The sequence below is a fragment of the Rhinoderma darwinii genome, chromosome 7 (assembly GCF_050947455.1).
Source record: "Rhinoderma darwinii isolate aRhiDar2 chromosome 7, aRhiDar2.hap1, whole genome shotgun sequence".
In the NCBI taxonomy this organism is placed as follows: domain Eukaryota; kingdom Metazoa; phylum Chordata; class Amphibia; order Anura; family Rhinodermatidae; genus Rhinoderma; species Rhinoderma darwinii.
Window position 1 is genome coordinate 94,385,127 of NC_134693.1, and position 12,922 is coordinate 94,398,048.

Consider the following 12,922-nt stretch of genomic DNA (forward strand, 5'->3'; position numbering starts at 1 on the left):
TGGGGCTGAGGATTTAGCACTGGACCGAGATATATATATAACATTTACCAGGAAGCTGCAGCTCGTCTGTCAGTGCGTTTCTTTTCATTCTGCTACTGCTCCCCATCCCCTCCCCATAAACTAGTATGGGCAGCGCGTCTGAGTCTCCTTTCTTATCTGCTCTCTCCTACATAGACTACTATGGGGCTCCCCTTCTCCCTCTATAGACTTGTATCAGTAGGCAGTGAAAACACCCCCCACCCCTACTTCCTGGAGTCCGTCATCTGTGCTCTGTAACCAGGGATAAATTTTGATTGACAACAGGTGTACCATAGATTACAGGAAGACAGGAAGTGGCAGTAACTTCACACCGAATTTGTATGGATAAAACAAGTACATTTTAACAGCAAAGTTGATGTTGGGTATACAATTAGATTAGCATAAGTTGTTTGAACATTTAGGGTACTTTTACACAGCGCGTCATGGGTTGTGTAAACGAACGCCGATCAACGAGACAGCTCGTTGATCGGCGCTCATTTGCTCCTCCCTCAAGGAGCTAGTCTGGGGATGAGTGCTAGTCACTCAGATTGCTCATCCCCATACGTTTCTATCACGTCGGCAGCGCGTCTCCCCGTTTACACAGGGAGATGTGCTGCCGACAACGATAAAACTATATAATCAGCTGATAAACAAGCGTTTTTTCTTTCATCGGCTGATCGTTGCCTTGTTTACACAGGGCAATTATCAGGAACGAGCGTTCTGTGAACGCTCGTCTGCCTGCTAATTGGCCAGTGTAAAAGGGCCCTTAGTGTCCATTTAATGGATCTGCTGCTATTGTCTTTGTGTCAGATACCACAGGAAACATGCAATTGTCTTTTGGTGTTCAAGATGGTCTCTCTGTCTATCTAGCTATCTATTTATATTGCAGGAAAACATATAGTACATTTCTCACCCTAAATTTTGTAATATTTAGGCTGGATTCACACGAGCATGTTCCGTCCGTAATGGACGGAACGTATTTCGTCCGCAAGTCCCGGACCGAACACACTGCAGGGAGCCGGGCTCCTAGCATCATAGTTATGTACGACGCTAGGAGTCCCTGCCATCTCTCAATCTTTATTGCATGTCATACTTGCAACCTTTGAGGTCTGCTAGAAGTTTGAATGCTTGAATAAACCATAAATACAATCCATGAAATTATATGTTTAGATTTTCAGAATATTGTTCATAGCGTTCCATACTTGTGCTTGTAAACAGAGTTTGTGTGACAATTTTCCCATGTTTCCTTTAACCCCTTGCGTACCTTCGCCGTAATAGTACGTCGCTGGCCGCTTATGCCAGCGTACCTTCGACGTACTATTACGGCGCAGGAATAAACTGTCACTATGTGTCATTGACAGCTAACCGTCTCTGCTACCGGCCTGGGGACCAATTAGCAGTCCCCAATGCCGGCGATTGCTGTGATTGGTCAGTCTCTGAAGACTGACCAATCACAGCCGTCTGTGACGTCGTCTGCAGGAGAAAGCTCCTGTCACTTTCTCTGATCTCCTCACTTCTGTGAGATACGTGAGGAGATCAGAGAAAGCGGTGTAAAAAAACAAAACACTATTTTTATTAACCCCTTTCCGAAAATGGGCGTATAGTAACGCCCTGAGGATGAAGCGGGCACAGGAGCTGTGCTCGCTTCATCTTCATCGGATGTCGGCTGTAATATACAGCCGACATCCCACTGCAACTACAGCGATCACTGTCCTCTCCGATCGCTGTCGTTTAACCCCTTAAATGCCGCTGTCAATAGCGACAGCGGCATTTAAGTGATTGATACAGAGGGAGGGGGCTCCCTCTGCACCCCATTGCCCCCCCTCCCGCGAAAAATGCAATGGCAACCAGGAAGACTAGCAACGGCTTCCTGGTTGCCAGGTACGGGAGCCTATTAGGTCCTGCCCAAGGCAGGACGTAATAGGCTCTACTGTCAGTTGTAAAGTGACAGTTACAATACACTGCACTACATCAGTACATACAGAAGTAGTGCAGTGTATTGTACAGGGGATCAGAAGATCAGATCTTCCAGTCCCCTAGTATGTGTAAAATAAAAAGTTAAAAAAAAGTTTTAGATAAATAAATAAATAAATACAAGTTTTACGTAATAAAAACAATAATCGCCTTGTTTCCCTGATCAAGCCCTTTATAATTAGAAAAAAAATGAAAAAAAAAGACAAAAACTAGACATAATAGGTATCGCCGCGTTCGTATTGGCCTGACCTAAAAAAATATCATATTATTTATCCCGCACGGTGAACACCGTAAAAAAATACCATAAAAACAATGGCAGAATTTCCTTTTTTGGTCACGTTGTTTCCAAAAAAATGGAATAAAAAGTGATCAAAAAGTCGCGCGTAGCCAAACATGGTACCAATAAAAACTACAGTGTGTCACGCAAAAAACAAGCCCTCACAAAGCTCCGTCGACAAAAAAATAAAGTTATGGCTCTCAGGACATGGTGACACTAAAACATTTTATTTAGAAAAAAGTTTTGTTTTTTTTGTAAAAGTAGTAAAACATATAAAAACTATATAAATTTGGTATTGCCATAATCGTATCAAACCGTAGAATAAAGTAAACATGTTGTTTATACTGCACAGAGAACGCCGGTAAAAAATTATAAAAAAAATAGTGAAAGAATTTCTGGTATTTGGTCTCCTCACCTCACAAAAAATGGAATAAAAACTGATCAAATTATCGCATGTACCCCAAAATGATACTAATAAAAACGACAGTTCGTCCCATGAAAATCAAGCACTCACATAGCTCGTCAACGGAAAAATAAAAAGTTATGACTCTTGGAACGCAATAATGCAAAACGACGGCCCAGACTAATTTATGTGTGCAGCAGTTCTTCACCTAAAACCCCACGTCATCATTTGCAGCCCCCACTGGTAGACCCTGTAAATCCAGCGAAAACTATGACGTTTTGGGGTCTGTGCTAAATATGGGGCTAGTGAAGAAGTCAAAGATTAGGCAATACTGGAGTGCGGATGTTTTGTACAACATCACAGACACCCTTTAGAAGTGCGACTCCTGCACCCAATAATCCGGCCTGTGCATGAAGGATTGGTTCAAAGCGTACGTCACTATCCAGGGATAATTAATTTTATTATTCATTCTCCCCATTATTACATCATCCTATTATGACCTGTTGCACTCCGCACAGTTTACATATACCCTGATACACTCCGCCCAGCAAACATATACCCTGATGAACTCCGCCCAGCTTACATATACCCTGATGTACTCTGCCCAACTTACATATACCCTGATGTACTCCTCACAGCTTACATATACCCTGATGTACTCCTGACAGATTACATATACCCTGATGTACTCCGCACAGATTACATATACCCTGATGTACTCCGCACAGATTACATATACCCTGATGTACTCCGCCCAGCTTACATATGCCCCCACATTATAAACTGAAACACCAGTAAAACACTAAACAAAACTACTACCAAGCAAAATCTGCGCTCCAAAAGCCAAATGGCGCTCCTTCTGGGCCTGGCAGTGTGCCCAAACAGCGGTTTATGACCACATATGGGGTATTACCGTACTCTGGAGAACCGCTTAACAATTTATGGGGCGTATGTCTCCAGTGGTACAAGCTGGGCACAACACATTGGGCACTGAAATAGCATATATGTGGAAAATGTAAATTTTCAATCTGCAACATCCACTGTGCACTAATTTCTGCAAAACCTTTGGGGGTCAAAATGCTCACTACACTTCTAGATGAATTCCTTGAGGGGTGTAGTTTCCTAAATGGGGTCACTTCTCGGGAGTTTTCACTGTACTGGTACCTCAGCGCAATGCAACATGGCGTCAAAAACAAATTTTGTAAAATCTCCACTCCAAAAACGAAATTGCACTTTTTCCGTTTAGACCCTTGCCGTATGTCCAAATAGCCGTTTACAACCACATATGGGGTATTTCCGTAATCAGGAGAAATTGTGTAACACATTTTGGGGTGTCTTTTCTCCTGTATTCCTTGTGGAAATGAAAAATTCTGAGCTAAAGCTACAGGTTATTGGAAAAAAAAAATGTTTTCATTTTCACGGACCAATTCTAATAAAATCTATAAAACACCTGAGGGCTCAAAATGCTCACTACACCTCTAATTTAATTCTTTCAGGGGTATAGTCTCCAAATTGGGATCACACCTGGGGAATTTCTACTGTACTGGTACTTCAGGGACTCTGCAAATGCGACATGGCCCCCAGAAACCAATTCAGCAAAATCTGAGCTGCAAAATCCAAATGGTGCTCCGTCCCTTCTGAGTCCTGCCATGGGTCCAAACAGCAGTTTATTACCACATAATGGGGTATTTCCGTAATCAGGAGAAATTGCTTTACAAATGTTGAGGTGCTTTTTCTCCTTTATTCCTTATAAAAATTAGAAAATTCTGTGTTTTTTCCAAAAAAAAGTCTCTTTTCATCTTCACAGACTAATTCCAATAAATTCAGCAAAAAACCTGTGGGGTCAAAATGCTAACTATACCACTAGAAAAATTCCTTGAGGGGTATAGTTTCCAAAATGGGGTCACTTTTGGGGGGATTCCACTGTTTAGGGGGTCCTTCCCTTCTGAGCCCTGCTGTGGGTCCAAACAGCAGTTTATTACCACATATGGGGTATTTCCATAATCGCGAGAAATTGCTTTACAAATGTTGGCTTGCTTTCTCTCCTTTATTTCTTGCAAAAATTAGAAATTTTTACGTTTTTCCAGAAAAAAAGTAGATTTTCATTTTCACAGACTAACTCCAGAAAATATAGCAAAATACCTGTGGGGTCAAAATGCTAACTATACCCCTAGATAAATTCCCTGAGGGGTGTAGTTTAAAAAATGGGAGTCACTTTTGGGGGTTTCCACTGTTTTGGCACCACAAGACCTCTTCAAACCTGACATGGTGCCTAAAATATATTCTGAAAAAAGGAGGCTCCAAAATCCAAGAGGTGCTCCTTTGCTTCTGAGGCCTGTGTTTCAGTCCATTAGCGCACTAGGGCCACATGTGGGATATTTCTAAAAACTGCAGAATCTGGGCAATAAATATTGAGTTGCGTTTCTCAGCTAAAACCTTCTGTGGTACAGAAGAAAATGTATTACATATGAATTTTGTAAAAAAAAATGAAATTTGAAAATTTCAGCTCTACTTTTCTTCAATTCTTGTAAAACGCCTAAAGGGTTGAAACACTTTCTGAATGCTGTTTTGGATACTTTGAGGGGTGCAGTTTTCAAAATGGGGTGTTTTATGGGGGTTTCTAATATATAGGGAACTCAAAACCACTTCAGAACTGAACTCGTCCCTGAAAAAATCGCTTTTTGAAATTTTCTTAAAAATATGAGAAATTGCTGCTAAAGTTCTAAGCCTTGTGAGGTCATAGAAAAATAAAAGGATGTTCAAAGAACGATGCAAACATAAAGTAGACATATGGGGGATGTTAATTGGTAACTATTTTGTGTGGTATTACCATCTGTTTTACAAGCAGATACATTTAAATTTGGAAAAATCATAATTTCTTCATATTTTCGCTAAATGTTGGTGTTTTTCACAAATAAGCAATGAATTTATCGACCAAATTTTTGCACTAAACTAAAGTACAATATGTCACGAGAAAACAATCTCAGAATCAATTGGATAGGTAAAAGCATTCCGGAGTTATTACCACATAAAGTGATACATGTCAGATTTGAAAAAATGGGTCTGGTCCTCAAGGCCAAAATGAGCTGGGTACTCAAGGGGTTAAGAAAAGCCGTTTCTGTGACTTTGGTTTTCAGTATTTCTCATTCTGACAGAATAATGGCTTCAGTTATGAACTTATTTGAGGAATCCAAATAACACATCATGGAGATTGTTATTTAATAACATGGTTGAGTGAACCCATACTAACCAATTGACTCATATCAGGTATTGTGTAGCACAGTCTAGAAAATCAAAGCATTTATCGAAGTTCTATGATTAACCGCACAGCTATGCACATTACTTTATGCTATTTAAGTGTATTTCTCCCAATGTAAAATAGCGTTGAGTTATCCTTTTACGTTGGGTTGTTAGCATTCTCTCATGCTTTTTTTTTAGTGAAGGCTCTTTCACTAGGGAAATCTGGGTGACAACCAACATGGCTGCCATTACAGCTCCACAATAGTAGTCACCCAGCTTCCTGAACAGAAAATCTAACTAAGGCCTCATGCACACGAATGTATTTATTTCCTCCCGTATATACGGGTCCTTGGTCACACGTATTCGACCCGTATTGCACCAGTATTTACGGACCCGTGCCCGTAAATACGGTTCCGGTGTCACCAGTATTCCACCCATATTTACGGGCACGTTTTCGCTGCAAAATTGCACTGCACTAATCGGCAGCCCCTTCTCTCTATCAGTGCAGGATAGAGAGAAGGGACCTCCCTATCCGTAGTAAAAGTAAAATAAATTCATGCTTACCCGGCCGTTGTCTTGGTCACGCGTCCTTCTTTCGACATCCAGCCCGACCTCCCTGGATGACGCGTCAGTCCATGTGACCGCTGCAGCCTGTGATTGGCTGCAGCGGTCACATGGGCTGAAATGTCATCCCGGGAGGCTGGACTGGAGGAAGAAGCAGGGAGTTCTGGGTAAGTATGAACTTCTATTTTTTTTTTACATGTTGATCTATATTGTGATCGGTAGTCACTGTCCCGGGTGCTGAGAGTTACTGCCGATCATTTAACTCTTTCAGCACCCTGGACAGTGACTATCCCCTGACGTCGCCTAGCAACTCTCCCGTAATTACGGGTGCACACACACGTAGTCACCCGTAATTACAGGAGCCCCATAGACTTCTATGGGCCTGGCCGTGCCGTTATTACGGCCTGAAATAGGACATGTTCTATATTTTTCGACGGCACGGGCACCTTCCCGTAAGCATACGGGGAGGTACCCGTGACCAATAGAAGTCTATGGGCCCGTAATTACGGGCTGTAATTATGGGCGTTTTTACGTTCGTGTGTATGGGGCCTAATGCAGTGATTTTACTAGGTAGACTTGCCTTTCTGGAGTTTGGAAAAGTTTGGTGACTCTATTGTTTGTCTCAAAGCTTTCCAAGAAACACGTGTCACTAAAATGCAACTAAATAGAATTTGTCTCGGCTTGAAACATGTGGACAACTTGGGGACTGTAGTAAGCCCATATGTGTTAATATATCAAACTGGTAATCACAAGTCTGTCAACTGCAATCACTTCAGAATTGTGAAATGTTCCTACAGGGAGCTCCGAATCACCTAAAACCGTTCTGGAAATTGGAATCGCAATTTATACCTTTAAAAAGAAATAGTTGCCATAGCTCTTGAAATGTTGTTTGCCGCCAACTCTGTCATACTGTATATAATTCTTGTGTATTCTTCCCACATGCAGGAAGATGAGATAGAGGGAGAGGAAGGCGTTACAAGTGAAGGTAAGTGTCCAGCATTTCTTCTGCTATGAAGAGCACAACTCCTGCTGTTGACTGCCACATGCTCCACTTTATGTAGATAAGTAGATGTTTAAGGAAGAAAGAAAGATTTGACATTAAGTGTTCGTTCAATTCCGTGCAAGGGCTCCTTTCCAACGGAACGTCGGATTGGCGCCGTGACCGAAACAAACGGAAACCATAGGTTTCCGTTTCCATCACCATTAATTTCAATGGTGACGGATCCGGTGCTAATGGTTTCCATTTGTCTTAGTTGTGCAAGAGTTGTGTCGTTTTGACGGAATCAATAGTGTAGTCGACTACGCTATTGATACCGTCAAAACGACAGAACCCTTGCACAACTGAGACAAACGCAAACCATTAGCACCGGATACGTCACTATTGAAATCAATGGTGATGGAAACGGAAACCTTTGGTTTCCGTTTGTGTCCGTCAAGGTCCCGTTCCGACAGAAGGTCGGAACGGGACCCTGGCGCAGATGTGAACGAAGCCATAGTTGTACTTTTTTTTAAAGTAGACCATGCACAGTGTATGGTACGTTACTGCTCAACCACCTCTGGCCAGTCGCATCTATATAAATTGCACTGATACTTCCAGGTTTTATAAATTACTGTGTAATCACATTGGCATAAAACTCCTAATTATTTTGTCATGAATTAGGATTGATACAGAAAAACATGGATACTAAACCATACTTTAACAATCACAAGCTGATCTTTACTATCATATTAACCCCCTTAATACCACACACACTTCTCTGCGTCTTTCATTCGTGAGAGATATGATTGTTTTTTTTACACACACAGTATTTGAGGGTTTTTTTTGTTTTTGTTTTTTTTAGTTACTGTATTAGAGTTTGTGTTTTACGAATTAGTAAAAAAGATGAGTTACTTTTAAAATTGAAACTTATTTTTTTTAAATCACAAATTAACCCTAACAGACTTTAGATGTGTGTCCATTCTTTTTTTATTTTGATGTATATGGCCTAGTTCAGGGCAATTGTAGTAGGGAAATGGCTTTGCATTCTGTTGGCAGGAAAGCATTAGGGGTTTTTATATTTGATTTTTTTTAGTTTTGTTATTTTATATATTTTTATGATTACGTATCCCCAAGAAGTCAGGAGACCTATTTGAAAAACGTAATATATTTACACTAAATATTGCCCCAGTTATAAGGAGAAACTAGTAAGACCTGGCAGCAATTTCACCTGAGACGAATAGAGGCGGCTGGTCACCCAATCTGTGGCTGCATGATTCTCCATCCCAGCGCTGTTCTGCAGTAAAGCTCCTTATATTGGCCACCGGAAAAACAAATCTGTGCAGTTATCAAGAAGGTAAAGTAGATCTGTCAGAAGAAGGCTACAAATAGTGCATTACATGGTCAAATCTCTTATTGTAAAGCAACAACATAATGACTGCCCTGCATTTGCCTTTTTATCAATAAAGATATTATATTACAAGGATTTTCTTGTTTGAGACATAACTTGGTCATTTTCTTCCAACAGAATTTGATCAATTTCTAAAGGAGAGAGCAAAGGCAGCAGACCGAATTCCATCATTGCCTTCTCCTCCAACTGATGGCCCCAGAGTATCCTCGGGCTCGGGAAGGGACAAGAAGCGGAAAGATGAAGACTCTCTCTTTGCCTTGTGAATCCGTACATTTCAATCTGGAGCTTAAGGACATCTGTAATTGTAAAAAATGACAGACTGCTGTAGAGTGTAATTTTCCAGTAGAAGACCCTTCTGAGATGAAGATAAATGTTTCCTGTGGTACTAGTATCTTCTGGAATATGGTTATAATGAGTAACGCCAGACTACCGAGCTGTCTTGCTCTGTTGATTTGAAATCTCTTGTGATGTTTATTTCCTAATGCTGTAGACCTTATTGGGATTATAGGTATTTTACCATCTTTGCTTTCTTCTTGCCTGCTATATCTGGATAACGATCTGAAGTGGAAAGATTATTTAGCACTACAAACCGGAAGCTGTCTACATGTGCCTGACAGTCACACAGCCACATACAGATTGCACTATTGGAAAGAGTATACAACTAAGCATACATGTGGGATCTCCTAATATAATGATCATTGCATGACAACCACCTTGCTTAACACATTAAGTGCCTTCTTGGTCTTGCTTTCTTAGAATATGCACCCACTGTTTTTTCAAAGAGGTTGTTCTACACATTTGGAGCAGCACACGGTTTATACCTGCACTATATTTTAGGTACATGATTATTCTGCTTTTTAAATATATTTAGCTTAGTGTCGAAATAAACCCAATTAAAGAGATCTTAAAGAGGACCTGTCATGGTTTTTTTTCAAGCCACATGCCTCCCCTTATTCTCCACCTCATGAATACATCGCTGTAAAAAAAATGTTTTATTGCCCCCATGTCCCGCTACTCCCCCACTCCGTTTGGTGCCTAATTTTGAGTAAATGTACCAAGAGAAGGGGACCTCCTCAGTAGGTGTTGCTTCGTGCATCCCTGACGTGCTGTCCTATCGGAGCAGACAGCCTCACAGCGGTGCAGAAGACCTGCAGTAAATCTTGCAAAATCAGCAGGTCTTCTGCATCACTGTGAGATTGTCTGCTCTGATTGGACAGCATCACAGCGATGCACAAGGAAAGATGAGGGCTGCCACCTCTCTGAACCTTTACTAAAAATTAGCATATTTGCAGTGGGGGCAGTAGTGGCACACAGGAGGAGCAATTAAAAAATACAAATTTACATCGCTGTAAGGCTGGGTTCACACAACCTATTTTCAGGCGTAAACGAGGCGTATTATGCCTCGATTTACGCCTGAAAATACGGCTCCAATACGTCGGCAAACATCTGCCCATTCATTTGAATGGGTTTGCCGACGTACTGTGCCCACGACCTGTCATTTACGCGTCGCCGTTTGACAGCTGTCAAACGACGACGCGGAAAATGACTGCCTCGTCAAAGAAGTGCAGGACACTTCTTTGAATTCAATGAAAAACGGCTCAAATTACGTCCAATGAAGAACAGCTCAAATTTCCGGCCGTCAAAGACGCCTCGCATAATGCGAGGAGGAGCAATTACGTCTGAAACGACGGAGCTGTTTTCTCCTGAAAACAGCTGCCTTTTACGTCTGAAATGACAGACTATCGTGTGCACATACCCTAATTTGGAGGAATGTGGGGTTAAAAAAAACATGACCGGTCCCCTTTAACTACAAGATTGGTTCGTTTTATTTGTGTTTTGTATAAGAAAAGCTGAAATGACTTACGGAAGCCAGGAGCTTGTCCTCCGGAGGTCCTCACAGCTGCTTGCTATCCTCCTCCCTAATAAAGAAATGTCAGAGTAGAAGATGAAGAGCCTTATTTACTTAATACACCAGAATTTCTGCTTTCTTTTGTATCCTCTCGTGTCTTTAGAATTGTTCCTTATCAGACATTTCTATATTGTGGAGGCAAATAAACAAACCTGCCACCTCCCGCATAGATGGCTTTAAGAGTAGCTTTGTAGTATAATGAATTTATTCCTATTTTGCAGTATTTTCCCGATGAATGCAGCCATAAATGTAAACAATGGATGTTTCCGGTCTGGCTGCCATGGCTATTTTCAGTGACACCTATACATTTCTGTTGGTTATCTTTTATTTTTTTGTGTTTATTAACCTTCACAAAGTATAGACTAGAGAAGAAATTGCTCTGCTCAAATCAGCATTGTGTTCCATTTCATCACAGATCTGTTTTTTTCAGCTGTTTAATATGCAATGTTACTCTTGTCGTCAAAAAAATTGTAAATCTGACGTAACTTTTTAGAATTCATCAGGATTCATTTGAAAACAAATCCTCCATACCGGCCATGAAGAACAGAAGCCATGACGGTAGTGTTAATAGAGCCTTAACTGTAAACTGTCCCTGGACATATCCATGGCAACTGGAATAAAATAAAAAAGATGTTGTTTACACTGTTGCCTGCATTCAGAGAACTGAACAATTTAAAGTGGTTTTCCAGAGCTTTTATATTGATGACCTATCCTTCGTATAGGTCATGAATAGAAGTTTGGTGGGGGTCCGACTGCCGGCATTCCCACTGATGAGCTAACCCAAGGGGCCACAGCGTTCGTTGCCACATCCTCTTCAGTGCTTACCAGGCACAGTGCCGTACACTTCCGTTGCGGCTATTCCTGTAATTGCAACTCTGTTTCGTTCACTTGAGTGGGACCGGAACTACAATCCCAGGCACAGACGTTACGGAATTGTACACCGCTTTGTACGTCAGCTGATTGGCGGGTGATCCGGGAGTCGGACCCCCACCGAACCTATATTCTAAGGATAGCCATCAATCTAAAAGTCCTGGAAAATCCCTTTAAGCAAATAGAAATAAGGGTCACATTCCAAAGTTGTCTCTTCTTTCATTAAAAAAGAAGAAATAAAACAATTATAACTCCTATAGTTGTAGAATGTTAAATGATACAGCCTTGTTCTGCTCATCATACTAAGAAAAATGGGACATTTTTATATTTGTACATTTAGCTTCATTTATGTGTGCGAGTTATTTTGCAAAGTTCCTTCTATTCTGGATCCACTTTACAATTGCAGAAAGCTAGAAACTAAAAATCTATACATATTGGACAAGATGGGGAATCCTTTCTATGACAAACCTTTTGATAACATCATATATTTGCCTGGGAATGTCTACACAATGAAGCCGCTATGTTGATTTCTGCTTCTCTGCATATTTCACGTTCTGCTTTTTTCTGATATCTTTAAATTACATTGCTGTTTTAACACATTCATCCAACATACGGGATGGACAGATGTGTCAGTCGGGTTTTTCTATAATTTTTAAAACTCTTGACAAAAATGTTCTTGGGAGTCTCATTGTTTAAACATTTATGAATATAATAAAAATTAATAAATACAAAGTAAAATTGCAGAAGGTTTATGTCTTCTATATGTCACACCAAGCAAGTAAATGTGCTGATTTCCTGTGGCAGCTGTCTAATATATTTACTAGACTTGTTCACCGTATGAGATGAATATTAGTATGGCATTTATGATATCCGGGTCTAGACTTTTCATTAGGTTCGGCAATCCAAAAAAAATGGGGTCTTCTTGGGGCGAGGCTACTCTAGAATGAAGTTTAACCCCTTAAGGAAGCAGCCTAGTTTTGGCCTTAAGGCTCAGAGCCCATTTTTCAAATCTGACATATTTCACTTTATGTGGTAATAACGTCGGAATGCTTAAACCTATCCAAGCGATTCTGAGATTGTTTTCTCGTGACACATTGGGCTTCATGGTCGTGGTAAAATTTGGTCGATATACTCAGTGTTTATTGGTGAAAAATTGCAAAATTTAGATACATTTTTGAAAAAATAGCATTTTTCAGAATTTAAATGCATCTGCTTGTAAAACAGACGGTTATACCACCCAAAATAGTTACTAGTTCACATTTCCCATATGTCTACTTTGG

At 40.7% G+C, this 12,922-nt stretch overlaps 1 protein-coding gene across 3 annotated transcripts in view; it reads left to right on the forward strand.

Moving 5' to 3' along the window:
* The window catches only part of TOM1 (target of myb1 membrane trafficking protein), a 210,576-nt gene extending 198,188 nt beyond the window's left edge, over positions 1-12,388 (forward strand). For all 3 annotated transcript variants that reach the window (XM_075833699.1, XM_075833698.1, XM_075833700.1), the window contains exons 14-15: positions 7,422-7,461; positions 8,981-12,388. In XM_075833699.1, coding sequence (XP_075689814.1) covers positions 7,422-7,461; positions 8,981-9,126 — 186 coding nt within the window. In that variant the 3' untranslated portion in view covers positions 9,127-12,388. The remainder of the gene's footprint in view (positions 1-7,421; positions 7,462-8,980) is intronic.
* The last annotated feature ends 534 nt before the right edge of the window (positions 12,389-12,922 follow it).